Below are 25,045 nucleotides of genomic sequence, written 5' to 3'. Positions count from 1 at the left end.
GGAAACGTTCTCCTAACACGATTAGCATTGCCGGCGTGATGTCAGGTTGCCTCGTGGCCTCCGTCCGCCCAAGTGTCCGTTCCCAGTGCCCACAGCAGTGGCTCTGGGATCGGGCCCGGCCCGGTGATCGCAACGGGAAGCTGAGGTTGGGCCGCAGTGTCACGACGGGCCTCACACCGAAGCCGTCCTCTGCACCAGGAGGCTGACGGGTTACGCATCAAGGCAAAGAACCTGTTGGAAGAGACAGTCCTGGGATGTCACTGAGAAAACCCACGATCATTTTCTAGTCCTTTTGGATACTTACATTTTTCTTTGTGTCCCACAAAACCAATTAGCGATCGTTCGTTTGTGATGTAGTTTTGGCTGCAGGTGTTTTCACTGATTGCCAAGTCTGAGAGATCCCCCGGAGTCAGGCAGTCGACTTGCTCAAAGTCACGTCCTAACGACCCGGAGCCCCACACGACCACCCACACCTTCTAGTACCTTCTCTGCACCGCAGTTCCTCGTGGCCGTCACTTTAAGTATTGTCAGTGGGATGGCAGTCCCCCTAGAAAAATGATAAGAAATCTGGCTCCTCGTGCCTGTGCATGCAGCACTTGGCATCTGGCTCCGAGCTGCCCTTCCAGAAGCCTCATCAGTGCCACAGCCCACTCGCCTGCCCTCCTCGTGGGCTCCCACGACATTGAACTTCTCTCCCCCGTCTCCTGCTATGGGGCCTGTGCAGGGCTGCTTCCCGCTGCCTCCCTCCCTGCCCTCCGCCTGGCAAACTCCTACTCGCTTCGTCAGCAGCCCGCTCACGCGTCACCTCCCTGAGCAGCACCGTCCTCCCCCCACCGGCCATGTGCCTGTGGCCTCCTGCTCTCTCCCCGCACCTCAGACCTTCCCTCCTCTTGGCCCTGAGCCCTCCCTTCCCCACCGACCTCCCAGCCACCGTCCCAGGGACCCTGCCCTATTTGTCTCAGTCTATCTTGGCCGACATGAAGAAATCCTTCCATTTTCTGTTGTTCTGGAATAAGTGGCACTGTTTCAGGGAGTTTGTCCAGTTTATCATCCTCTTGAGAATGTACTTTGTTGAAGTAAGAAAAAAGAGGCATGCACACAGAAACGTGGTTGACAAAAGAGAAATCTGTCACCCGCAGCGGCTCCCATAAGGCAGCTGTGGCTTCACGTGTCACAGGGGTGCCCTTCCTGGCCAGGGGAAGCCTCAGCTCCTTAAATACAGATCCTCTTGGATGATGGCCTTTGAAATGGGCATGAGAAAATGTGGCCCAGTGAGGACATCAGAAGTTCTAGGAGATAGGGTCTGTGCTGCTTCTCCAGGAAACTAGAACATACCCCCAAGCAGGTCACCCCCCAGCACTGCCTCCTTGATGCTTAGCTTCTTCCTCTTTATAAGAGAAAGATGGAGCTACATGATTCCTCACGGACCTTTCCTCCGTGAGGATGTTGTTATTCTGATCCTGTGTTGACTGGCTGATACTCTTGACCCTTCTAGATAAAAATGGCAAGACCTTAAAGAGTGATGGGGGTTTACGTTGGAATTTGAAAGAACAGGCAAAGGAAATAACGTAGTGGCCTCTTCCTATATCTCAGGCCTGCTGTCTGAAGTAGATCATGTAGTCCACGCAGGAAAAAGTGTCTGACAACATAGAATGGAACTATTAACCCGGCCTCGGTGGTATCTTACTGTGATGGCTTCACGAGTGTGAAGGGATGGCCCACATGCTGGAGAGAAGCCTACAGAAATAAGCAAACCTGACCAAGTTGAATGGCACACATTAGTCATAGCTCAGTAACTACAAAGAAGGGACACTTGGGGACTTAATTTGTTTTGTATTCCGTAGAGTCTCTGGGTGGAGAGAACATCACTGTACTTGGTGCAGAGTTTACCTGGAATTTCCCGCTGGTTTGAAGTGGAAAAGCGTGAAGTGGTAAGGATCAGAGCTTATTCTCAGGTACTTTCCCATCACAGTTGCTCACCGGGAGTCACGCCATAGATTCATTGCTTCTGCTGTTGACTCCAAGTCCCCGGAAGCGCACAGAGTAAGTTAGTGAATGTTAATGGTATTGACCCCTGTGTGACCGAGGCTTGAAGGTCGCCTTGTGACCGAGGTCGGAGTTACTGTACTCCTAGTCCGGCCAGCGAGAGGCATTCCTCAAAAAGGACTCTGACTACAGCATGGGAACAACTCGGGTCCTTGAGTAAAAGATCCGGAATTCGAATGCCTGTAGGCCAGAGGGAAGAGGTTCTCTACCTTGTCTTATTGACTCATCCTACCAAAACTATGAGGTATGTATCCCTACCCCTATTTTTGCAAGTTTCAACAAGAAGCTAAAAGCCTTTGCCAGAGGTCTCACATCAAGACAATAAAAAAGGATAGATTCGAGCCCAGATTTTCCTGACTCGAAAGCCAATTCTATCCATGCCTTTTAGCTCAGTGTCCTTAGGGGCTGCAGGGGGGCTGGCGCAGAGCCCCAGCACCCTGTCTTCCTGTTGGCAGTAGAAGGGTTAGCCTCACTGTGCAGTCCCGGGTGAACACCAGCTAGAGACCAGCAGGTGGCATTCTAGAACCTGGAAACCAGCACCCCAGAACCCTTCAGGCTGTAAAACATGCTCCAGCTCTGGGCCCCAGTTCTGGAGCCGACAGCAGCTATATGGGGGTGAGACCTCGCCCTGGTGCCTCTGCCGCTCTTCAGGCTCACAGCACCTCATGGCAGCCCTGCTCCCAAGCCTCAGCCCTTCTCCCTCCCTTGGGGCATCCATCATGATCAAAGCCAGCCCTTTGATTGCCGTAGCCCTCTACCTGATAGAAAACCTGACAATTGTGAAAATATCATTTAACCCCTTTCTTATTTAGATGACAAGCCTACTCTGTCAGGGAGTAAGTAGTTCCTGCCCAAATCATCTTCCAAGAATGGCTTATCCAACCTGAAACTTCACTAAGCACTGAAACCACTCAGCTTATCATGGTCGATGAAGCTCAGGATTTAGGGGCATCTTCCCTTCACAGTGCTGAAAAATCCACGTGGCTTCCAAAACAAATGGAACTCAGTTCAGTAGACTGCCTCAGTGTACTCATCTTCTTGTAGGGTGTGAGTCAAGGGTGCCCAGAGCTGGTTGCCCACATAGTATACCCTGGTGCCTTCCATGGAAGAGGAGAGGCTGTTCAACAGCGTCAGAAGGTCTTATTATGCTTCCTGCTGAATGGCATTGCCCCAAAACCACGGAATGTTCTTAGTCATCTAGCCCTGCATTAATGATTCAGAGAGCCTTTTCATCTACTTACTACCCAGAGTGTTAAATTCTCTGAGGCCTTACCAATGGTCCTAACCTTTGAAATATAACCCCCTCCCCCTCACACACACACACACACACACACACACACACACACGTACAAATAGGCATAAAAAGTACCATGCTGATAATGATTAAAGAAGCGTTACAAAACACAACCTTTCAAACGTCAGCTGCCTACTTTATTAGAATATATATAATCTTACATTCTGTCAAACAGAACAAATTAAATTGGGCTACTTTGTTCTCTGAACACAGCCCACTCATAACAACCTTATGTCTTTCTCTTGTTCCTACTGCCTGGAATGTCCCCACCTTCTACTAAAGTTGCTGGTTTACCGCTTCAGTTCATGGCATATAAGGTCCTCGAGATCAGGGCATGTAGTAGGTACTAAATACATGTATCCCAACCTGAATTGAATTCCTTATGTACAATGCCAAAACTTAAAAGATTCTCAAAACCAAAAGATGTTTTCATAAGCTCATCTCCAAAACTCAGTTTGGCAATAAGCCTAACCTGATCTGACGTAAGACCACTCATGATCTGTATTTCACTTAGTACAAATATTCCTATGTTTTGCTGCAGAAATATTAATGCATTTGGTTAAAGAGAGTCTCCCCAGACCTTTCTTGAGGATTATGTAATATGCTTCGAGCTATATATCACATTTCTAAAATTTGAAATTTTCTGAAATGTGAAACATCTAGCACCAGAGGTGTTACAGGAGGCTGTGGGCCTTTACTCACTAAGTCATAACCCCAGAATATATTATCCTATTCTTTTGAAGATAACAATGCCTTTGAACTACTGTTTTCTTGGAAATTGCCTTTATTGTCTTGAGAACAAAAAAATCTGTACTTTTTTCTGATTAATAAAGTAAGCTCATTTAAAAAAATTTTTAAACAAGATTTAAAAATTATAAAGGAAATGTATGATGAGGTTTTAAACGCCAATTACAGATAATGAGAATATTTTCACGTCATGTTATATCCATCAGGAAGTCGTGGGGCTCTCCTATCAGAATATACGCAGAATCCAGCCACTCTTCGCCAGCCCCCACTAATAGCACCATCTAGCGTCTGGTTTCTGCAGTAGTGTCCTACCTAAGTGGTCATGTGCTTCTCCCTTAATCCCCTGCAATCACCTCTGTGCAGAGTACCCGGTGTCCCTTTTAAATTAAAGTTGTATCATACAAAAATAAAGAAAATATATATTGAACCTGATTTGCCCATCATTTTACTTAAACAGCCATCCAAAAGGCCAATATTGTTTTACCAGCACCTGTTTTATACTGGGTTATTGTAAAGTAAATCTCAGGCATCCTATCATTTCATCTATAAATAATCCAGTATGTATATTAACAAAAAAATATCACCACAATATCATGCATCATCTCATCTAAAAAAAATTAACAGTAATTCCTTCACATAAAATATCAAGTCAGTGTTCACACTTCACCAAGGGTCTGTTTATTTTATGAGTTTTGTTTGGGTCTTTTTTTGGTCATTTGTTGTCTTTTATTTTTTTTTAAGATTTTATGTATTTAGTCTTATTTTTTATTTATTTTTTAATATTTCATTTAAATTCAATTTGCCAACATATAGTCGTTTGTTGTTTCAGTTCAGATCCAAATAAGGGCCATACATTGCAGCTAGTTGAAATGTCTCCTAAAGTCTCTTTTGATCTATAGGTTCTCCTTGAATTGCTTTTTTTCCTTGCAATCTGCAGACTGAACCAGTGGGATAATTTAATGGGTTTCTTTGTCCCTATATTTTTTTGTAAATTGGCAGTTAGATTTAGGAGTTTGATAAGATACTGTTATTTTGGATTTTTCTTTTTTCTTTTTTTTTTTTTTTTTTGCAAGAGTACTTCATAGGGGATGTTACATGCTTCTGGTTGTCTCTCTTGTTGCTGAGTTGGCAGCCACTGATGATCATGGCCCCCAGCTACTGGGTGTCACAAAATGGTGGTATCTTATCATTCCTTCTTTGTTTATTCATTGGAACACTTCTGCAGTGAGAAGGTTCTCTCCTCAACCATATGAGTACCCTGAGGTATAGCAGGGGAAGGATAACAGCCTATAAAAGTGACCACAGAAGTTCTTGTTTGGTTGGTTTTGTTTTTCGTATCATTGGTAATTCATGGATTTAAGCATGCTTAGTTTTTTAAATCCGTTGCAGTTATTGCTGTTATTAATTTTCAGGTTGTTCCATTTTGCCCTTGGGAGCCTCTTCAGATTGACTTCTGAGTCTCTGATAGTATCCAGTAGTCGTTACTGAGCTGACACACAGGCCTGGATTGTCAAATCAGATGTGGGAATCGGCAGCAAGCTTGGCTGATAACTTTAAGGCAATCAGGAGGCTCAGATGAAGCACAGAGACATCTGAGACCTCAAGCCTTATCTTCTAGATCCTTCTTCCCCACATCAATAATAATTTGAAATAAAGTCTTTAAGTGAGGCTCACAGGATTTCTCACGCAGGGGGCACATTTAAATTGTGAAATATTCCATTTTGTGCGGCAGAGAGTTATGAAACTTTCCTGGGACAATCTGTAGGAAATCAGGTCTTCAGGCAGAGTTCTAGGTTTTATTAGTATAAGCAATTCTTTAGCTGAGGACACAGATACCATCTCTCCCTCCTAGTAATTAGTCTTAATGTATTTACTTGAAGGTTCAATTGACAAGGGGATAAGACCCTCTCACCTGCCGCCTTTTCTATTCCCCAAAGATATGCCTCCGTTAAAGAGAGTGAAGGGTCACAGGCCAGCTGCTTTAATGCCTTCCTCCCAGCTGCCTTCCTGGCTTACTGGGATGACTTAGGTACTCCATGCTCAGTTATACATGCTCTGCCCCAGACTTTAAAGCAACCATTTCTCCAATGACTCCTGCTGCTTTGTAGTGGTAAACGGAATTTAAAGATCACAGTCTGGGGACTAGCAGAAAACAATCCCTTGATGAACATTTTTTACACAATATTCTTTGCACACTTCTGACCATCTCCCTAGGAAAATTTCCTTGGGGGTGAAACGATCTATCAAAGAGTCCATAGTTTAACCTTTGATTCACGGACCAACAACAGCATATTATCAACTTATATCTTGTCTGGCGGGAATAACTGTTCTAGGGAATACCCAGCTTCCCAGCATCCTCTCCAACCCTGGGCACAACAGGGTTGTGTTATTTAAATCTTTCCAGGGATCCCTGGGTGGCGCAGCGGTTTAGCGCCCGCCTTTGGCCCAGGGCGCGATCCTGGAGACCCGGGATCGAATCCCACATCGGGCTCCCGGTGCATGGAGCCTGCTTCTCCCTCTGTCTATGTCTTGGTCTCTCTCTCTCTCTCTCTCTCTCTCTCTCTCTCTCTCTCTCTCTCCCCAACTATCATAAATAAATAAATAATTTTAAAAAAATAAATCTTTCCAAATAACAGATCAAAAGTGATCATACTAGGGTTGATTTTTTTTTTTTTTTTGGCATTTGTTGAATACTGGAGGAGATGATATGTTTTCATATTATTTACTTGTTTCTCTTTATTTTGTGAATGCACTGGTTATATCCTATGTCTGATTTTCTTCAGTATTTGAGAAATATCAATAATTAGGAATATTTGTGGAAACATTTCCTGAAGTTATTATTTATCTTTGGTCTGCGTTGCATTTTATTTACTTTTTAAGTATTCATATTAACAGCATTTGAATCTATAGAGATGAGCATGATTTTTTTTCTCCATCAGCCAAAACACATAAAATTTTCCATCTTAACTATTTTTAAGTGTACGGTACAACCGTGTTAACTATGTGGGCATTGTTATGCAACAGACCAGTTTCATCTCCAAAAACTAAAACTCTGCATCCTTTGAACATTTCCTCTTTTCCCCCTCACTGGCCCCTAGCAACCCCTGTTGTACTTCCTAAGACATCTTACTTTTTAACTTTCCATCCATCAGAGTCCTCAGACTTTTCCTTTATAGTTTAGCTTTTGTGATTATAAGACAAAGGTTTATTGTCATAAATAGTGTCATAAATACCCACTAACCAGCACTCAGTCAAGAAACAGAACATTGCCAGGAGCACCCCAGAAGCTTCCCATGTACTCTTTCCAGTTGCAACTCTCTCCCTTTCCTTTCCCTTACAGGTCACTGCTATCCTCACTTAAGTGGTATCCATTCCCTTGCTTGGTTGATCATCTAAGTTTGTTTCCCCAAAACAAGTCAGTTTCCTTTTGCCTGATTTTGAACTGTATCTAACAGTGTCATAGTGTGTATATTCTATTATAATTTGGTTCTGTTACTCAGTACTATTTGTAACGTTAGTCCATGGTATTACCTGTGACTGACCTTTGCATTGCTGTGTCCTGTCCCATGGTGTGAACATACCACGGTATGTTTATGCATTCTCTTATCAGTGAACATAGAGATTTTTGAGACACTTATGACCATTTTTGTATGTTTCTTCACATACATGTACACACATCTCCTACTCTGCTTTTTTCTCAGATATATGCCTGCAGAGAACTGCATGTAGGACCGTAATGTATAATAAAGAGCTCTTTAACTTTAGTGGATAATGCCAGATTGTTTTACAAAGTGATTGAAACAATTTGAACTTCCAACAGCCAAAATCGAGAGAGTCTAGCATGTACTTTCTCATCCTTGTTTGCTCTTGTCCTATTTATTTTTGCCATTTGGTGGGTGCTTAGTAGTGTATTACTGTGGTATTGTTTTTCACATTGTTGATCAAGTGAGGTTCAATACCGTCTCATATATTTATTGGCCATTTGGATTTCTTCCTTTGTAAAGTGCCTATAGAAGTCTTTAGCCCAATTTTTATTGGGTCACTTGCTTTTTTCTTATTGGTTTGTAAGAGTTCTTTATATATTCTGGACAGAGGCTCTTTGATGGCATTATATGTTATTAATATCTTCTCCTTTCTGGCTTATCTTTCCTTCTCTTTATAGTGTCTCTTGAAGAATGTATAATCTTAATTTTGACATAGTCAAATTATTCTAGTACTTTTCAGTGTTGTTTTAAGATGATGTAAGTGACCTTTAAAAATCTAATTTGTTTCCTTAACTGAAAAAACCAATATTTAAATGTGCTTATTGTAAGCTTGAATTATTTTACGGCTAAGAGCTTGGCAGACCTTCACTTCAAAAAGAATGTCAATGACAATAATGGCCACAATGTTTAACATCTGAAGAACACTTTCATCATTTTCACAGTCAGGTCGCCCATATAACCTAGAATTTTTAACTCATTATAATTCTGTTTGGCTCTCCTTCAACAAATAGATCCTGCAGCATATATGATTATCTTATTTTCTGTAACTCCCAACTGAGTACCATCCTGTGCCACCTTATGGTGCTGATATATATGCATATGGGGTCCATATGGGCATATGTCCCATCTTCCCAACTGGGCTGAAAGCTCCTTGACATCAGAGGATTTGTAAATGCATCTTTGTATCTCCTGTGGTGCTCTTCATTAAGTAAGCAACTGAAAAGGTGATAATAACATGCAGGGCCCCTGAATACTTAACCCTTCATAAGAAAAAAAAAAAGAGGGATCCCTGGGTGGCGCAGCGGTTTAGCGCCTGCCTTTGGCCCAGGGCGTGATCCTGGAGACCCGGGATCGAATCCCATGTCGGGCTCCCGGTGCATGGAGCCTGCTTCTCCCTCTGCCTGTGTCTCTGCCTCTCTCTCTCTCTGTGTGTGACTATCATAAATAAATAAAAATTAAAAAAAAAAAATTAAAAAAAAAAAAGTTTAAATAGACATGAGATCGAGTTTTCTTTTAAGGATTACATGGCTTGTTGCAGTACTAATATATAATTGATGATTGCTGATTACCCAAACCTCATTTCAACCAGTCAGTATAATCACCTTCACTTTCCAGAACTCTGAATGCACAGTTCATTTGTCTTCCACATCCTTGTCTATTCTACTGTATGGCCCCCCGGTAGAGATATTGATGGGGGCCAGGGGGGAGCACAGATCATTCAGAACATGGACAATCTATTTTCTTCTTGAATGTCACAAAATCCAAAATGTGGTTTATTCTCATTTGCTTCTCAGGTAGAAATGAGTCCTCTGGAGAATGCAATTGAAGTATTGGAAAATAAAAATCAGCAGCTGAAGACTCTGATTAGTCAGTGTCAGACAAGACAGATGCAGAATATCAATCCCTTGACCATGTGCCTGAATGGAGTTATAGATGCTGCGGTGAATGGCGGGGTTTCCAGGTATCAAGAGGTGAGGATTCAGTGTTGTTGTTTGAAAGTTTTTAAATGGGGGCAGCTGGGTGGCCCAGTGAGTTGTGTCTGCCTTCTGCTTAGGTCATGATCCCAGGGTCCTGGAATCAAGCCCTCTGTGGGGCTCCCTGTTCAGCGGGGAGCCTGCTTCTCCCTCTCCCACTGCCTCTTCCCCCTGCTTGTGCTCTCTTTTGCTTATCTCTCTCTCTCTTTCTCTCTCTCTAATAAATAAAATCTTAAAGTTTTTAAGTGTGATTTCTTAGGGGTTCAGAAGTCTTTTTTCAAAATGTGTACAAATTGCCACATGCTAATATAGGGCTCCCACTGATACAGAGTTCTTTGTTAAGTAGAGCAAACAAGTCATTTGCGATGCACACTTACTCCATTTTCCTATATGTGATATTTTGAAGACAAAAGTGTGTGTGTGTGTGTGTGTGTGTGTGTGTGTTCTTGGATGAATAAAGGTTATCAAGAATGTTAAATAAATGTCTACCTAAAACCAGTTCCCTGACCAAAGAGGTTCCTGGGCATAGAAAAATCTGATCTTGTTTAGAAGATTCTTTAAGTGGACTTTTCATCTGCCCTTGTGGTTTTAAACAGAAAAGCACAACAGCTTGGAAGGTGAGGCCACCATTTTAGTCATACTGACTCTTCAAGCACTTTATTTTATGATATAAAGCTTATTGATTTGGATTTGCTACTTGCTTGCTATATCAAAGACACTTATTTACATAATTTCTGCTCTCCCTTAAACAATCCTTTCCTGGGGGATCCCTGGGTGGCGCAGCGGTTTGGCGCCTGCCTTTGGCCCAGGGCGCGATCCTGGAGACCCGGGATCGAATCCCACATCGGGCTCCCGGTGCATGGAGCCTGCTTCTCCCTCTGCCTGTGTCTCTGCCTCTCTCTCTCTCTCACTGTGTGCCTATCATAAATAAATAAAAAAAATTAAAAAACAAAAACAAAACAAAAAAAAAAAACAATCCTTTCCTTATAGGCCCTTTCTGACCAGCTGTCCATAGTAGGAGTAATTCCTTCTGCCACCACAAATGTGGTTTACACTGGTGCTTCTTTAAAGATGCTGGGTCTTTAGGAGCAGGTTTGTGGCTCATACTTTCTTTTTAACTCCCCTGAAGTAAACTGACTATCCTTTCTCTCTCTAGGCATTTTTTGTCAAAGAATATATCTTAAGTCACCCTGAAGATGGAGAGAAAATTGCACGGTTAAGAGAGCTGATGCTTGAGCAGGTAAGGTGGGGGCAGAAGCCAATCACCTTCTCTCTTTCCTGCCTAGCTATGCATGATTACCCAGAGACCATCTACTTGGCTTTTCTACGTCTGTGTTCTAAGAGAAGCCATCAGTCAGGGGTTAGGGATTCATCTGTAATGTATTCCAGCTTGCTAATTTTTATTTTTACTTTCCACTTTGAATCAGCAATAAGTAAACTGTGAGTAAACAATGAGTAAACTATGAGTAAACTAAGCCCCTTACAACAGACCGCGTCATGTAGTCTCTTGGAACAATGCTTGAAGTTTCTCTCCCTAAAGACTTGCTGTAGGCTTGATGCCAACTTTTCCCTCAAAATTTTGGGCTCGAATCAAGCCAGCTCAAAATAAATGAATAGATGAATGAACAAGTGAAGGAATGAGATTCTTACTTAAATGTTCCAGTGAGGGGGCAATCAATAGACTTTGCTTTAAAACAAAGACTAAAGCCTATAGATAATATGATATGGACAAAACTGGATACAAGCTCATCATTTTCTTCTCCAGAGAAGCATGGTTTATTTATTTAGTTCCAGCAAGTACAAAGAACTAGAGTAATCTCTTGCCTGCTGTGTTCCTGCAGATAGCTCCTGGCCTGAAAAAGGTTTGAAAACCTCTGAAGGAGGAGACGTGAGGTTAAGAGGCTGGGGTTCAATAGGAAATAAAGACATTTTAGATCCATAAAAAATAGAATACATATCATAAAATATAACCAAGGCATCTCTTTCTACTTGATAATACCAAATTAATCAACAAATAAGGCATGCCCTTTGGGGTTAGAAAGTGATGAGGCTGCATCTGATTTTCATCCATATTTTATGCTCTGCAGGCTTAACCCACAGAACTTAATACTTGGGAGAAAGAAGTGGCCATGGACAGGGACCATGGCTGGAAGAGGGTCAGTTATGCAGCTTCTGGAAAAGAGAAAAGAGTTACTTTAAGTTGACCTGCAAGGAAATAGAGAATAAGTTAAGTTCTCGATGTGGCCCTGGGGGCGATATAGATACTAGAAGTGAGCAACTTAGGTTATTCAGTTCTATGGAATGATTGTGGCCTTTGTTGATATTCAAAATCACATATATTTAACCCGCGCACAGTCTCTAGCGAGTGGTTTGCCTCACTAGGACTCTGACTTGGTGTCTGACTGAATTCTTTCCCCAGAATTAAAATCAAAAGGGCCAAGGAGGCTCTCAAGAAAAATAAAATTGGAAACCTTTGTTTCCTCCATATCTTGCCTGGTTATGTTCACAGGGTCTTGTGGCAAGAGCTGTGACACAAGGAACCTTTAGATCTCTGTCATAGGACAAGCAGTCAAGCGTCTGCCGTGTGGCCTTGGGCCGGCCGTGCCATTTTTGTGAGGCTGTGGTAGTAGGGGACTGGGGATCAGGCTAGCAAGCGCACCATCCTCCTGTGGACCTCTGTGAGCTGGTTCAGGTAAACTTCTAGGAGACTCAGAGTTGTACTGCCCCAGTGGCTCTTCCAGAAAGGATTTGTTGTCCCAGCTGATGGGAGTGGTGGCCGTCGACATACACCTTGGGCTCTCAGGTCCTTTAGCTATTGCCTCAGCTGCAGAATGCTCCCCGGCCCAAGACCACCTGGTCTTGGATGGCCCACATCCAAAATACACATACAAAGCTGAGGCCCAGGGCTCCCCGGTGTGACTTCTCTGTGTCTCGGCTTCTTTTCAGTCCAGTCCTGCTTCTGCCCCTCCCATCCCTGTACAGAGGGTGCCGGACGCTCTAACCCACCAGGCTCAGTCCTGTTTGACTTGAGCTTTCAATCTTGAATCTTCATAAAATGTAAAGAGAAAAACCACTGTGGTGATGGTGTGATGGGCTTTCCTCACAGTTCATGAAATTTGTTCTTTTAACCACTTTAGCATGGGGCATTTTTTAAAATGTAAAAGACAGCTAATACTCAAAGGAATTAAGCACTATTAGTAGTTGAAGAACAAAAGAAACTTGAATGTTTGTGTTCATCTCATTTGGATCCTCAATGCAGGAAACCTTTTCTCGCTCTTTTTTTTTTTTTTTTTTAAAGAAGGGAGCTTCTCCTTATTGCATTGTAATAGTGAATCAGAATAATAGTTTTTAACAAAAACAAAAAGCAAAAAAGCATGGCAACTATTACAGAATTCCTGTTCCTATCTTTAAGATTTTTAAAAATTTATTTATCTATTCATGAGAGACACAGAGAGAGAGGCAGAGACACAGGCAGAGGGAGAAGCAGGCTCCATGCAGGGAACTCAACGTGGGACTCGATCCTGGGTCTCCAGGACCACGCCCTGGGCCGAAGGGAGGTGCTAAATCACTGAGCCAGGGTAGCCCCAGTGGTGCAGTGGTTTGGCACCTCCTGCAGCCTGGGTTGTGATCCTGGAGACCCGGGATCGAGTCCCGCGTCGGGCTTCCTGCATGGAGCCTGCTTCTCCCTCTGCCTGTGTCTCTGCCTTTCTCTCTCTCTCTCTTTGAATAAATAAATAAATCTTTAAAAAAAATTATTTAAATCACTGAGCCACCTAGGCGTCCCTCCTGTTCCTATCTTACCTCCATGTCCTCTTCAACAAATTTTAGAAACCCAGGGGAGGATAGATGGGCAGAGCAGAATCTGATGGAAGAGAAAGAGAGTATCATGGAAAAGGAGGTGCCATCCAGAAAAGAGATCCCTTGGGGAGAAGCACCTGACCCACTAACAGAGAGCAGCTCCTGCCCAATCCTGGAAAGTGCAGAAGGGGACCAACGCCATGTAACTGCTTACACGGGTTGTTATCACAGATCTAAAATACATGGGAAGGAAGCTTAGGGCAGAAGGAAAATCAGACCTTGAGTTGGAATCCCCATTCGTCTTTTAGTACCTGCGGGATCTTTCTGACCCTCTGTGTCCTCATCTGTAAATGAAGGACCACTCCTTACTTGTGGGATTGAGAGGATTAGCGAGGACACGTGCCAAACGCGTGGTACACTGCTTGACCCCCTTGCAGGCACTTGGAGTTACTCACTGATGCGGGGTTTTTTTTTTTTTTCCCTTGTCTTATTATCCAGGCACAGATTTTGGAGTTTGGTCTGGCCGTGCACGAGAAGTTTGTGCCTCAAGATATGAGACCCCTCCACAAAAAGCTGGTCGACCAGTTCTTTGTGATGAAGTCAAGTTTAGGGATACAGGTACGTCCACCAAGCGTCCATAGGAGGCAGTCTGCCCGCTGCCCACTGCCCGCTGCTGGTTGCTCTTTGTTAGAGGGACCACGAAGCATCCAATAGTGACATCTTTTGGTTTTCCTACCAAACTGCACCATTCCACCAGGGAGTCCTCCAGTATGGAAGTTGCGTCATCTTCTATCTGCCCCCTTCAACTTTTATGAAAACAGAAAAGGGTGAGAAAACTTACGGATGCCGAAACTCACCTTTGTAACCCGACGTAAAGACCACAGCAGTAGGCTCAAACACCTCACGACTTGTTTTGCCCACAGAACATTTCCTTTCCTCCCTCTCCAGGAGTTCTCCGCCTGCATACAAGCCAGCCCAGTCCACTTTCCCAATGGAAGCCCCCGCGTGTGTAGAAACTCTGCACCTGCTTCTCTGAGCCCAGATGGCCCCAGGGTAATTCCTAGACGCAGGTAAGTCATATTCTGAATTATCTGACAATTTGGCAGCCCCACAAGATGATCTCAGCTGATTCTCTCATTCTTTATGGCACAATTTGTCAAACACGCGATTTCTTAATGAAATAATTAACCCGCGAGGCAGCTGCAGACATCTGCCACTGGTAAAACAGAACAGCTGAGAAACAAACAGACTCCAACTCTGGATTATGTTGAGGCAAACGGGAGACAACAAAAGGGGATGTGTGTGTGTGTGTGTGTGTATTCTCCCCCTTCGGTTCTCTACCGCACCAGCATGGGATAGAGTGCAACTCAGAGACTGAGTGAATGACCTTTCCTTTTCCCCCCCAAAACAGCCCATTAAGTTACCCAGCTGTGAACCGATACTCCTCTTCCTCACTGTCCTCACAAGCGTCTGCTGAAGTAAGCAATATTACAGGGCAATCAGAAAGCTCTGATGAAGTCTTTAACATGCAGGTACTTGACTGGCTTCTTAATCGTCTGCTCGTGTGTATTCCTTTTCTGTCTCCATCCTGAGAGTTTCTGTTCACTCTGCCGTCCTATCGGGCAGATCTGCGGGCAAGAGCTAAGTTAAGGACTCACCTTTAAATGCTCTCACGGCCTTGTGGGTCCCCGCAGAGTCTCCAGAGACGTGTCTCCCCAAACCGCCCCATCCACTCCAAGGAGATGTGAGCGAGAGTGGGAAAAGCCCGGGCCAGCCGTGCAGGGTTAGCTGTGAAACCCACCTGGGACTGGCTCCTTGGGTTCAGGACGCGTGGAGCCTGTCACCACCCACTAGCCGCCTCGTAGCATTGCTAAGTGGCCTTTTTGCTTCACGGTACGAGGTGGAGAGGTCGTTCTAAGATTCCTCTACCTACTTACGAGTCAGAAATTTTCCCTGATCAAAAGATTTTGATTGAAGGGGGAAAAAAGTAGTTTTTAAGGACAGGAGTCCATTTAACTCCTGCAACATAAAATTGTACTTAGACACCACTGCTACAGCATTTATAATAATTTATTGAGAATAAGCTGAAACTTCCCTCACCACTACCCTTAGAAAAGGGGGCATAATACATGTTGCCAAACTCATGCCTTGAGCACATTTTTGGAGAAAACGAGCAGGTGCGTGTTCCACCTTTGAGAAGCATCGGCTGTTTCGGGGCCCTAGGCAGGGGCCTCCAGAGTGTACTTTAGTCAGGGAGGGCACTGCTCCCCGGGCCTAAGTCCCAGGACGTCCACAAAACTAACGCGAGTGCGATCCTTTGTCAGGAGTCAAAAATCTCAGAGTATTTTTTTCCCCCAGAGTATTTTGTTTGTTTTTTAAATCTCGGGTCCTTGATTAATCCAGACAGTCTTATCAGTCTGAGGTTTGTTTGTTTTTTTTTTTTAAGATTTTATTTATTTATTTATTCATGAGAGACACAGAGAGAGAGAGAGGCAGAGACAGAGGGAGAAGCAGGCTCCATGCAGGGAGCCCGATGTGGGACTCAATTCCGGGACCCCGGGACCATGCCCTGGGTCGAAGGCAGATGTTCAATCGCTGAGCCACCCAGGGGTCCCTGAGATTTTTCTAGATTTCTAAGTGGCCTTTTTCTTTTCGTTTTTGTTTCGTTCTGTTCTGTTTGGGTTTTTTGGCCTCTTTGAAAGAAAAGAGCAGCGATGCTGTTCTCAATATGTCAGTGTTGTCTGGGGCCTCTAAGCAGTGGGTGATAACAGCTCCCGTGTATTTGCAGCCAAGTCCATCTACCTCAAGCTTGAGTTCGACTCACTCCGCTTCGCCTAACGTGACAAGCTCCGCCCCATCGAGTGCCAGAGGTCAGTGCCGGGCTGTGGGGTTGAGCCGGGGCGCCCCCGGAGCTGTGGCTTCAGGTTCCTCATCCCTGGCCAGCTGCCACAGCACACAAGCCCTCCGGGCAGGTCCAGCACCACCCCCTGATGACCCTTCCTTTCCTTCTCTTCTCAGCTTCCCCTTTGTTGTCTGACAAACACAAACATTCCAGAGAAAACTCTTGCCTGTCCCCGCGAGAGAGGCCATGCAGTGCCATCTATCCAACACCTGTGGAACCTTCTCAGGTAGTCCTTATGGGATGGAGATACTAGGAAACAAGCCAGTGTCTGGAATGGCTTACATACCTCTGCAGAGAAGCCCTGTGCCTGCCAGAGGCAACCAGATGGGCTGTTAGACGACAAGGCAAGCTGAGTGAAGAGCCAACCTCTCTGTCCCATGCCTGTTGTTCGCAATTTCTGTTGGAGCCATGTTTCCGATACAGATACACGGGTGGTTGCCTGAGCAGTAAAGCTGAGCGGAAAATGGGAAGTGATTTTGCCCTCCTTGACCTGATGTAACCATCACAAGGGGTAATTAGGTGGATGCGTTGGAGTGTCTGGGTGTGTTTGCATGCGTGTGTAGCAAAAATTTCGAGCGACTCTCGATGTTAGCAAAAGACCCTTGAGCAGAAACAGGACTTGTCCAGCAGCCTCTCCTCTTGGCGTCCCCCTAGTCTGAGAGAGCCTCAGTTGGTTCCTTTCTGGGGCACCCAGGAGAGCAAGGACAATCCTGGTCACCCCTGCCGTTCTTCAGTGCGCCGAGGGAAGAGCAGTTGGGTGCTTGGGCTTTCCCTGCACCCCCCCCCCCCCAAGAGCAAAGGAGCGTGGCCCTCAGTTCCTGCTCCCACTTGATTTTGACGTGGCCTCTCTCATGCCAGGTGAGGACAGGGCTTTGCCCCCCTGCGCACTTCGAGGGCTCTGAAGGGGGGGGTCTCAGAGGCGAAGATTCTTGGGTAGCCCTGAGGTTTACCGATGATCTGGGAATGACTTAGGAGCGGACAACAATACTTATGTATGTTCCGGCTAATTGTTCTGTTTTTCTACACCATCCTGGCAGAAGTCGGTAGCTGCATCTGGAAGTGGATGAGAGCGAGTGGGATGTGGCTTGATTGGTTTATCTTTGCTGATTGTGTAATCTTCCCGAAAGCCCCAGGATACCTCCTCTGCACAGCACTGATGTCTCGCAGAAACTCTCTCTGAGTGCGTTTGGCCGAACCAGCTCACCAGTTTTCCTTCCCTTTGTCACTTGCTGTTGCAAGCGAATCTCACCCTTTGTTCCCGTCTGCTCCAGGAGCGCGGTGCCAGCGCGGGGGACCCTGAAAACCTTCCTTGATTAGCCTCCGCCTTGTCCGCTTTTGGTAAAATGTGAAGCAGTGTGTAGTTGCCAAAACCTCAGTAATACACATTGCTATGGTGCCTCTACTTTTAAGGACTTGCACTTTTCCCTCTAATGTGTCAGGGAGAAGCACGTAAAATCGGCATTTTCGTGGGTTAAAAATTGTAGAATATTATCCATTTCATGTTTTTAACCTAGGATCGAAAACGTGCCCATCCACTAGAGATTTCTTGAGCTACTATTTCTCAATTTTTATTTACGTTTCCTGTGGCCAGTCTCGCATTCCTGTTTATAAAGAGCACCATAGCTTAACTGCTACTCACCAGTTTTCCGTCCATCTTATTATGAAAACTTATTTACCATTTACACCTAAAGTCTAATACAAGCTTCTTAAACTTGAGACTCTTCTCCCCCTTTTTTCCCTTAAATATGATTGAATTCTTGGTTCCTAGGCTCATCATGTGCCATATAAAAATTATTTTGAACAAAAAGTTTCAGTAATGAGACAGTCATCTCATTCTCTAGAAGGTCTCACTGTGACAGCATGTTGCATCATGAAAATAGACTCTTGTACTTTCCAGAGGCTGCTGTTTAATCATATTGCAGAAGGAGCCTTGCCACGCAGCGACCCAAATCTCTCTGCACCTGAGAAAGGTGGGTATAAAGCCAGCCCCTCCATCGGTCCCGAGAGGTGTGCGGCTTCGTTGTGTCTTCATTCTCTCCAGTCTACCGTGTGTCTGTGTGGAAGGCAGATCTCCAGTCTGTAATGATCGGGACTCATTTGCCCTTTTGGGGATTCGTGAAAGGCGGTCACTCGTGATACAGTCTTTCCAAACTGTTTTCTTGTAGGGTGTAACAGCAGAATCTAGGCAAATTAGGAACTCCTCTGCGAGCTGGCTTTTGGTGTCGGGTCACCAAGGCGATCCCTGTGGTCCCCGCAGCAAAGCTGCCAGTGAGGCTCCTTGTTCAGCACATGAAAATAGCACCTGCCCAGCTCGAGTCTCTGGTCCCACCCTTTGTTTCCCTTACGAAGCTCATTCTGCTGGTTCATCTGTTGTTTGTGGTGACTCAGAGACTATTTAAGAATCGCAATCCAGTGCATAATGGAGTGTGCCCTGCCTCAAGGTCGCACAAAACATGACAAACACGTGCAAAGCCCTTAATAGCCAATTAGCAGCAGTGTGTGCAACACAGCAGAAGATGGAGAGCGGACTCCGCGCGACTTGCTCCACGGTGCAGGTGGGGGCTCGCGGCGGGTCCCCCATTCGCCTCCCTCAGGGTCAGGCCTCAAAAAGCCCAGCCAGTCTCGGAAGCCAACGAATCGAGTGACTAATGAAACGTTCCCGTAAAGTGCACTTTAATTGTCCTCGTTAAGAGCTAAACTGTATTGTCATTTGAGTCCACAGAGAGATTAACATTAAAACTTTTCCTTGGGAGACTGAAGTTAGTGAGACGGTGGCCAAAATGACTTTAAGACACAAATCTTGCTTTCACGTTGACAAGTCAAATATGAATCTTTGCCTGGAGAACTTGGTATTTTTCTCAGCCCTTCTACCTACGAAAACCGCAAAGGCGATTTAAAATGACTGAGAAAAATTATTTTAAGACCGGTGATTCCACTATCCATTAAATCGATGTGGTAATTTAGAGTAAAATGCTGAAATCCTAGCCGTGTCCATCAGATGGCAGTGTCTGTACAGGGAGCAAGCCACTGGAAATCTTAAGACTTGCTTTTCTGTAAACTTGATTTCCTAGCAGCTATTTATAATCTGGTGTGTCTTGCCCTTGCTCCTAACAGGGTTGTTCCATATTTCTGCATCTTACTGAAGCGTGGAACAGACAAATTACAAAAAAAGGAATGATACTGTCACTATCCCAAATCATTTTTCTTAGGACATACATCAGTGTAATCCATTGATTTCAGGAACGAGGGTCCTTTTCCCAAAGAGTTCGTCAACAGGGTGGTGTGGCGGGGTAATCCTGCCAGGTAGTTGAAATATTAGCCTGTTACTGCCTTCCCCCTTGTTGGGCACCAGTTGTCCAGGAGTTTCCACTAAAAACCAAGTTTTAAAATACTTTATTGACTCCATCCTCCATCTGTTATCCAGCATTTGTGATTCTCAACAAGATCCCGCGAACTGGTGTCAAGAGAGGTAGTTCTGTTTGACTGCTCGAGGGGAAATAAACAGACATGACATCGTCCAATTAAATGTCAATTATAACTGTGAGGTAGAAAATTAAATAAAGATTTAGTATTTAGGAGGTTTCCTGGGTTGTTTTTGTTTTTGCTTTTTTTTTTTAATCCAGTTGGGTTTTTTTTTTTTTCATTCTGGATAATTTTGACTTTCTTCTAAGATCTCAGGTGTTCAAAAGGCAAAGTGGACCGTGTGTTTTTAGCTGTGTTATTCCCTTCCAGCTGTGAATCCCACCCCTAGCAGCTGGAGCCTGGACAGTGGGAAAGAAGCCAAGAACATGTCGGATAGTGGGAAAATTCTCTCTCCCCCTGTCCCTCCAAGACCCACACAAACTGGTGGGTATTTGAAGCATTTGAACAATCACTTTTATAAAATAACTTTTATGACTACTCCAGCTTGTCATGAATTCCTCAGAGAAAGGTAGGCATTTGGTTCTGAGGTAAAAACCTTAGTCTCCCAATCCACTTACAATGTTTTCCCTCTTCCCTGAACTTCTAACTACACTAAGTCACACCGTGCTCCGTTCCTTACAAACCCCATAGACCGATTTTGTAGAATGTTCTGCTGCTAGGCCTCATCCTCAGAATTTGAGGAGGTCCCCTAACCTCACCAAGCCATTAGCATTTTTCTGGATCCTTTGCTTGAACTGCCTCATTCTTATCAACTTCTGCTAACTCAGCCACTTCACTCGTACTCAGGACTGATGCCAGGGTTTCACACTGCCCCAACATAGGAACTGACTAACTCTAACTCTGACAGGCTTGTGGGGAGCATCCAACCTCCCATCCATTGATGTCCCTTGCATAGAGGGGTCTGTATTCAAGAGTGAGTGAAATTTCGCAGGGTGCCTGGGTGGCTCAGTTAAGCGTCTGACTCTTCATTTCAGCTCAGATCATGATCTCAGGGTCGTGGGATCGAGCCCCCCATCACATAGGGCTCAGCATGGAGTCGGCTTGAGATTCTTTCCCTCTCCCTGTGCTCCTCCCCCACCCCTTGCTCACGCACTCACTTGCATGCTCGCTCTCTCTCTTTCTAAACTAAATAAATCTTTTAAAAAAAAGAAAAAAAGGTGAGATTTCTCAAGGGGTTGATTCAGGGTACTTCATCCCGTCAGGTGGTGGTTTAAGAAGCAAATTTTTAGGCCTAATGTCAGACCTACTGAATCAGAAGTTCACCATTTCTGGGGTAAGGCCGTAGAATCGGTATTTTACCAAACCTTTCTAGATTTTGGGAACCAGTGAAAATTCTGAAGAAACTTTCTTGATGAGCTTATAGCAATAACAGGGCTTTCCAACCGAATAAGCCATTTGCTTGGTGACCTTGGTAACCTTGACATGGTACAGTCTTTAACCGACTCTGCTGACTCTGCCTATCCTGGTGATAAGGAGAGTCTTTTCAACATTTGCACACATCTAGAGTAGTTTTGAAGCTTTACAAATAGAACTGGCCTAAAGCAAGAGGAAATATGACATGTCCTTCACAGATGTTCCTGGGTTGATCATTCATACTTCATTCACTATATTTTAGCATCTCATCTTTTTCTTTTTTTACTGACTTTCTCTGTCTTTTTAAAACAAACCATGTGCTATCCAGTGTGTTCGGTACTTGCCAAAGCTAAAAGTCACCAGTAGGTTTTGAAGAGCACATGAGGTTTTTCAACAGAAGAAATAACTAGGCTTACTCGATAATCCACACTAGAATGCCACCGTGACCCAAGATGGTGAATAAGATTCATCACCCGAGATGGTTAATAAGATTCATCAACCAAGTAATTTGTATCTATTCATGCTGTACATATGTTCAAGGAGTCTGCAGTTTAAACTGGTTGTATCACTAATGTTGGAAACTCAAAAAGCATCTTCAGAGGAACAGTGTTATTGATGGTAGTTAAGATCCTAGGCCCATTCAGACTTAGAGGCCAGAATAATGATGGGACCATTTTAGGTGTCTGGGGGAGAATGCCTTTCTAGAGAAACATCACTGTGGACATGCTGTGGCTCCAAGGGCCCACCGCGGTGGGGTCACGGAATGCCAGAGTCAGGAGGAGGAGGACCTTGACTTCGCCACACATAGCGTGGCAGGACTGCGGTTCCCAGTCAGGATCTGTTTCTCCACCCATATGGGATTTTCTTCTGTAAGCAACACCCCCAACTGGCAGGCTAGAGCTGACCCTGGTGTCTGAGCGTGGCATGTGCTGATGGCATGCCCTCGGGCGCAAGGCAGAGGCTGCATTACCCGCCCCCCACCCAGAGCAGTCAAGGGCCCCTCTCCCTGGGCTCTAGCGCCGGGAGCACGCAGGTGACCCTACAGCTCCCAGTTTAACCCTGCAGGGCTGCCTTCCCTTCTGCACTGATTGCTCTCCTGGTCTGTCCTCATGTCGTCATTCGTGGTCACTGTTGGGAGGTCTGTCTGTCTGTATTTCCTTCAGCTTCGCTCTAGTTTTCCTAAGAGTCGCAAACCTCACTTGGGCAGCAGGGAGTATGGCAGCTCATGCCAGAGCAGCAAAGCCTGAACTCAGTGAAACCTGTGCAGGTGGAATTGGGAAATGGGGCTCACACGGGCTGCGTGGACTGTGTCGCGGCAGCTTTCCACACACGTGCTTGTGTTTCAGGGGGCAGGGCCTGACCTACCAGCACGTAGAGCAGGGCCGTCGCCTGCTGCATCCCAGGTGCAGGGCTTGAAAACCTAGAGGGAAAAACAGAAAGAGAGCATTTCTTTGCCATGATGATGAAATCCACTGAGTGCTGCTGCTGCCACCACCACCGCCACCACCACCGCAACCCCACGGCCGGGACAGAGGGAAGACCTGAGTATAAGCTTGCAGGGGAGAAATGGAAAACTTCTTGCTTCTTGTTTGGGCCTGGCCAAGGGTTTTTTATTCCAGGAGGATTAGGTTGTGAAAAGGGAGGCGGGTGTAGATTTATTCTCACAGACCCCTGCTAGTCTGCCTCAGTGGCGTGGGTTTCCCCATTACTGCTCAGACCAGTCAGCAGCTCTTTTCCAAAGACTGCTCCCTGGCACCTCACACATGAAAGCACCTTTCGAAATGGGCCAGGCAGTGGAAAAGCACCGGGACTTCTGGGAAATGGAACATTGGCCCAGTTGGAGCCCCTGTCACTGCTTATAGCATCATGTATGTGCTGGTGACTTTTCGCTAATTGGCCCATGTCTTGGAGCTGCCATCCTTAGTGAGGAATCTGCTTTGGATGGGCGTCATTTAGTTTCTCCCCTACCTCTCCTTGCCTAGGAGGGCTTTAGGCACTGGACCATCTGTATGGGTTTGTACACAAGGGCATTTGCAGAGAATCAACCTCCTGGCTTTTCTCAATTGAAAGGACTTCTCTCTCTCTGTTCACAGCTTCACCAGCAAGACATACGACGTCCGTGTCCCCCTCACCTGCTGGGAGGTCTCCGTTGAAGGTATAGTCTCATATTTAGACTCAGGCCAGACACTGGCCCCACCTTCCTTCTTTCCTTAAGACTCATCCCTGGCACACCACTGAGCTGCTTTCATAGGCACAAACTAGGCAAGGGACGGAGGAAGATTGGTAAGAAGACACTAGGCTTTCCTTTCAGGAGGCCGCCTCCACAAATGGAGTCATTTGTGTTCAGGTTATTAGCCTCATTCCCCAAATGGTGGCAACGAGAATATACAGGCTAGAGTCTGTGTATACACTAAATTAGGAAACAAGTATTTACAAGGAAATACACTGTATTTCTTAGGATGTTTCAGTCTGGTCTTACTGGCTTCAGGGACATAAAAGAAAAAAAAGGAAGGAAGGTAGGTAGGAAGGTAGAAAAGAAAGAAAGGAGTGAAAGAAAAGAATTGAAAAACTCAGTAATCAAGCCTAGTAAATGGTCTCCTGTTTCTTTTTGCTTCTGTCAGCCTCACCCATTGTGGCAAAGTCAAAACCAACTTGTTCTCCTTTAATATTTCATACCAAGGTTTTCATTTACATTAGAGTTATATACTTGACAGTGAAAAACAAGATAGTAAAATGAATAAAAAATTTCTAGGCAACAAACTGAAGAGCTTTAAAGGTGAGATGTTTAAATTGATATATAAATGTAGGCTATTTAACATCTCTAAACATACAAAATCCCTCATGAAGGTAAAGAATAATATTTAGTCTCTATCCAAATTGAATCAGACTGGCTGCAAGGATTGTCAATACCAGTAGACATTGGTGTTCAGAGCTACTGCACCAGAGGCAAATATGAAGTTGAAGTGTTAAAAGAATGATTTTGGATCTGAGTGACTGAGGATGTACATGCTCTGTGTCCTTTTTATTAGGGAGGTATTTCTAGCTAATGTGAAAGAAAAAGACAAATTAGCTTCTAAAAACACTTAGGGGCAGGTCGTGATCCAGTGCATCTGTGTTGCTAAGGATAGTTGCTGATAGAAACTGAGAATCTGGAAAACAAAAGCCCCCAAATGGAGAAAATTGCAAAGAAGTGTGATTTCATTTGCATTGCCAACATTTCTGATGTAGAAATTCGCTGGAGAGAGCAAATTATTTGCTGGGTTTTTTTGTCATTCTGCAATGCAGCTGTTAATCATAAAGTGCACGTGACTGCCTTCACTCTGGAAGCCACGGACCATCACTTTGATGTGATGGGAGAGGAAGCATCATGATGTTTCCACATCTTACATTTAGCCTTACCCGCGAGGAGCTCCCACGTATTGCTATGCAATTAACATCTGCATTTTCCAACTTGATTTTGCAGAGTAGTGATAAGATGGTAAGTCTTAGAGATTGATTCTGTAAAAAAGAACTGAAGGATGAAAATACTCAAGTGGTGACCCAACAGTCCTGTTTATTAGCAAGGTAGCATCTACTTTCTCTCCGCAGAGCTGCTGCTGGTCTCCCTAGCCAGGTGTAGCTCACGGCCATAGCTTTACAAATGGGGTTTGGAGAGAAAATGAATGGAGTGTTTCTGTTGTGACTCCTGCGTTACATTAGAGGGCACACTGCTACCAGGTTACGAGTTTCGCTATGCCTAGAATGCAGTTAGGTTGCCTTGACTTAGTTTTTTCAGCAATTAAATGATGGAGTCCATCCTGGGGGGGAGGGGGGGGGAGACTCAGCTTACCTGCCTTGTTTTAACCTTGCTGTCTAACTGTCGACAGTGACCAGCATTGAATTTGGATCTCGTCATTGGCAACACTTAATTTTAAGCTCCTGCTAAATGACTTTGTGTCTCCCAGCATTTTGTTTAAAAAGAGAGACCAAGGTGCGGTTGGCTTAGAACATTAGTTTTTGATTAACGTTTATCACGTACCATGAT

The 25,045-nt window shown here is 44.7% G+C and overlaps 1 protein-coding gene across 3 annotated transcripts in view; it reads left to right on the top strand.

The window, feature by feature from the left end:
* Positions 1–25,045, top strand: part of DOCK4 (dedicator of cytokinesis 4) — a 409,941-nt gene that overhangs the window by 381,081 nt on the left and 3,815 nt on the right. For 2 of the 3 annotated variants that reach the window (XM_038557373.1, XM_038557374.1), the window contains 11 exons: positions 1,845–1,931; positions 9,366–9,542; positions 10,702–10,785; positions 13,842–13,961; positions 14,292–14,413; positions 14,755–14,875; positions 16,132–16,213; positions 16,362–16,471; positions 18,143–18,215; positions 19,978–20,091; positions 23,115–23,176. In XM_038557373.1, the coding sequence (XP_038413301.1) occupies positions 1,845–1,931; positions 9,366–9,542; positions 10,702–10,785; positions 13,842–13,961; positions 14,292–14,413; positions 14,755–14,875; positions 16,132–16,213; positions 16,362–16,471; positions 18,143–18,215; positions 19,978–20,091; positions 23,115–23,176 (1,152 nt within the window). The remainder of the gene's footprint in view (positions 1–1,844; positions 1,932–9,365; positions 9,543–10,701; positions 10,786–13,841; positions 13,962–14,291; positions 14,414–14,754; positions 14,876–16,131; positions 16,214–16,361; positions 16,472–18,142; positions 18,216–19,977; positions 20,092–23,114; positions 23,177–25,045) is intronic. The other variant, XM_038557375.1, reaches the window with a different exon arrangement.

Source organism: Canis lupus, chromosome 14, assembly GCF_011100685.1.
Source record: "Canis lupus familiaris isolate Mischka breed German Shepherd chromosome 14, alternate assembly UU_Cfam_GSD_1.0, whole genome shotgun sequence".
Taxonomy (NCBI): domain Eukaryota; kingdom Metazoa; phylum Chordata; class Mammalia; order Carnivora; family Canidae; genus Canis; species Canis lupus.
This window is presented reverse-complemented; position numbering and strand designations above follow the sequence as displayed.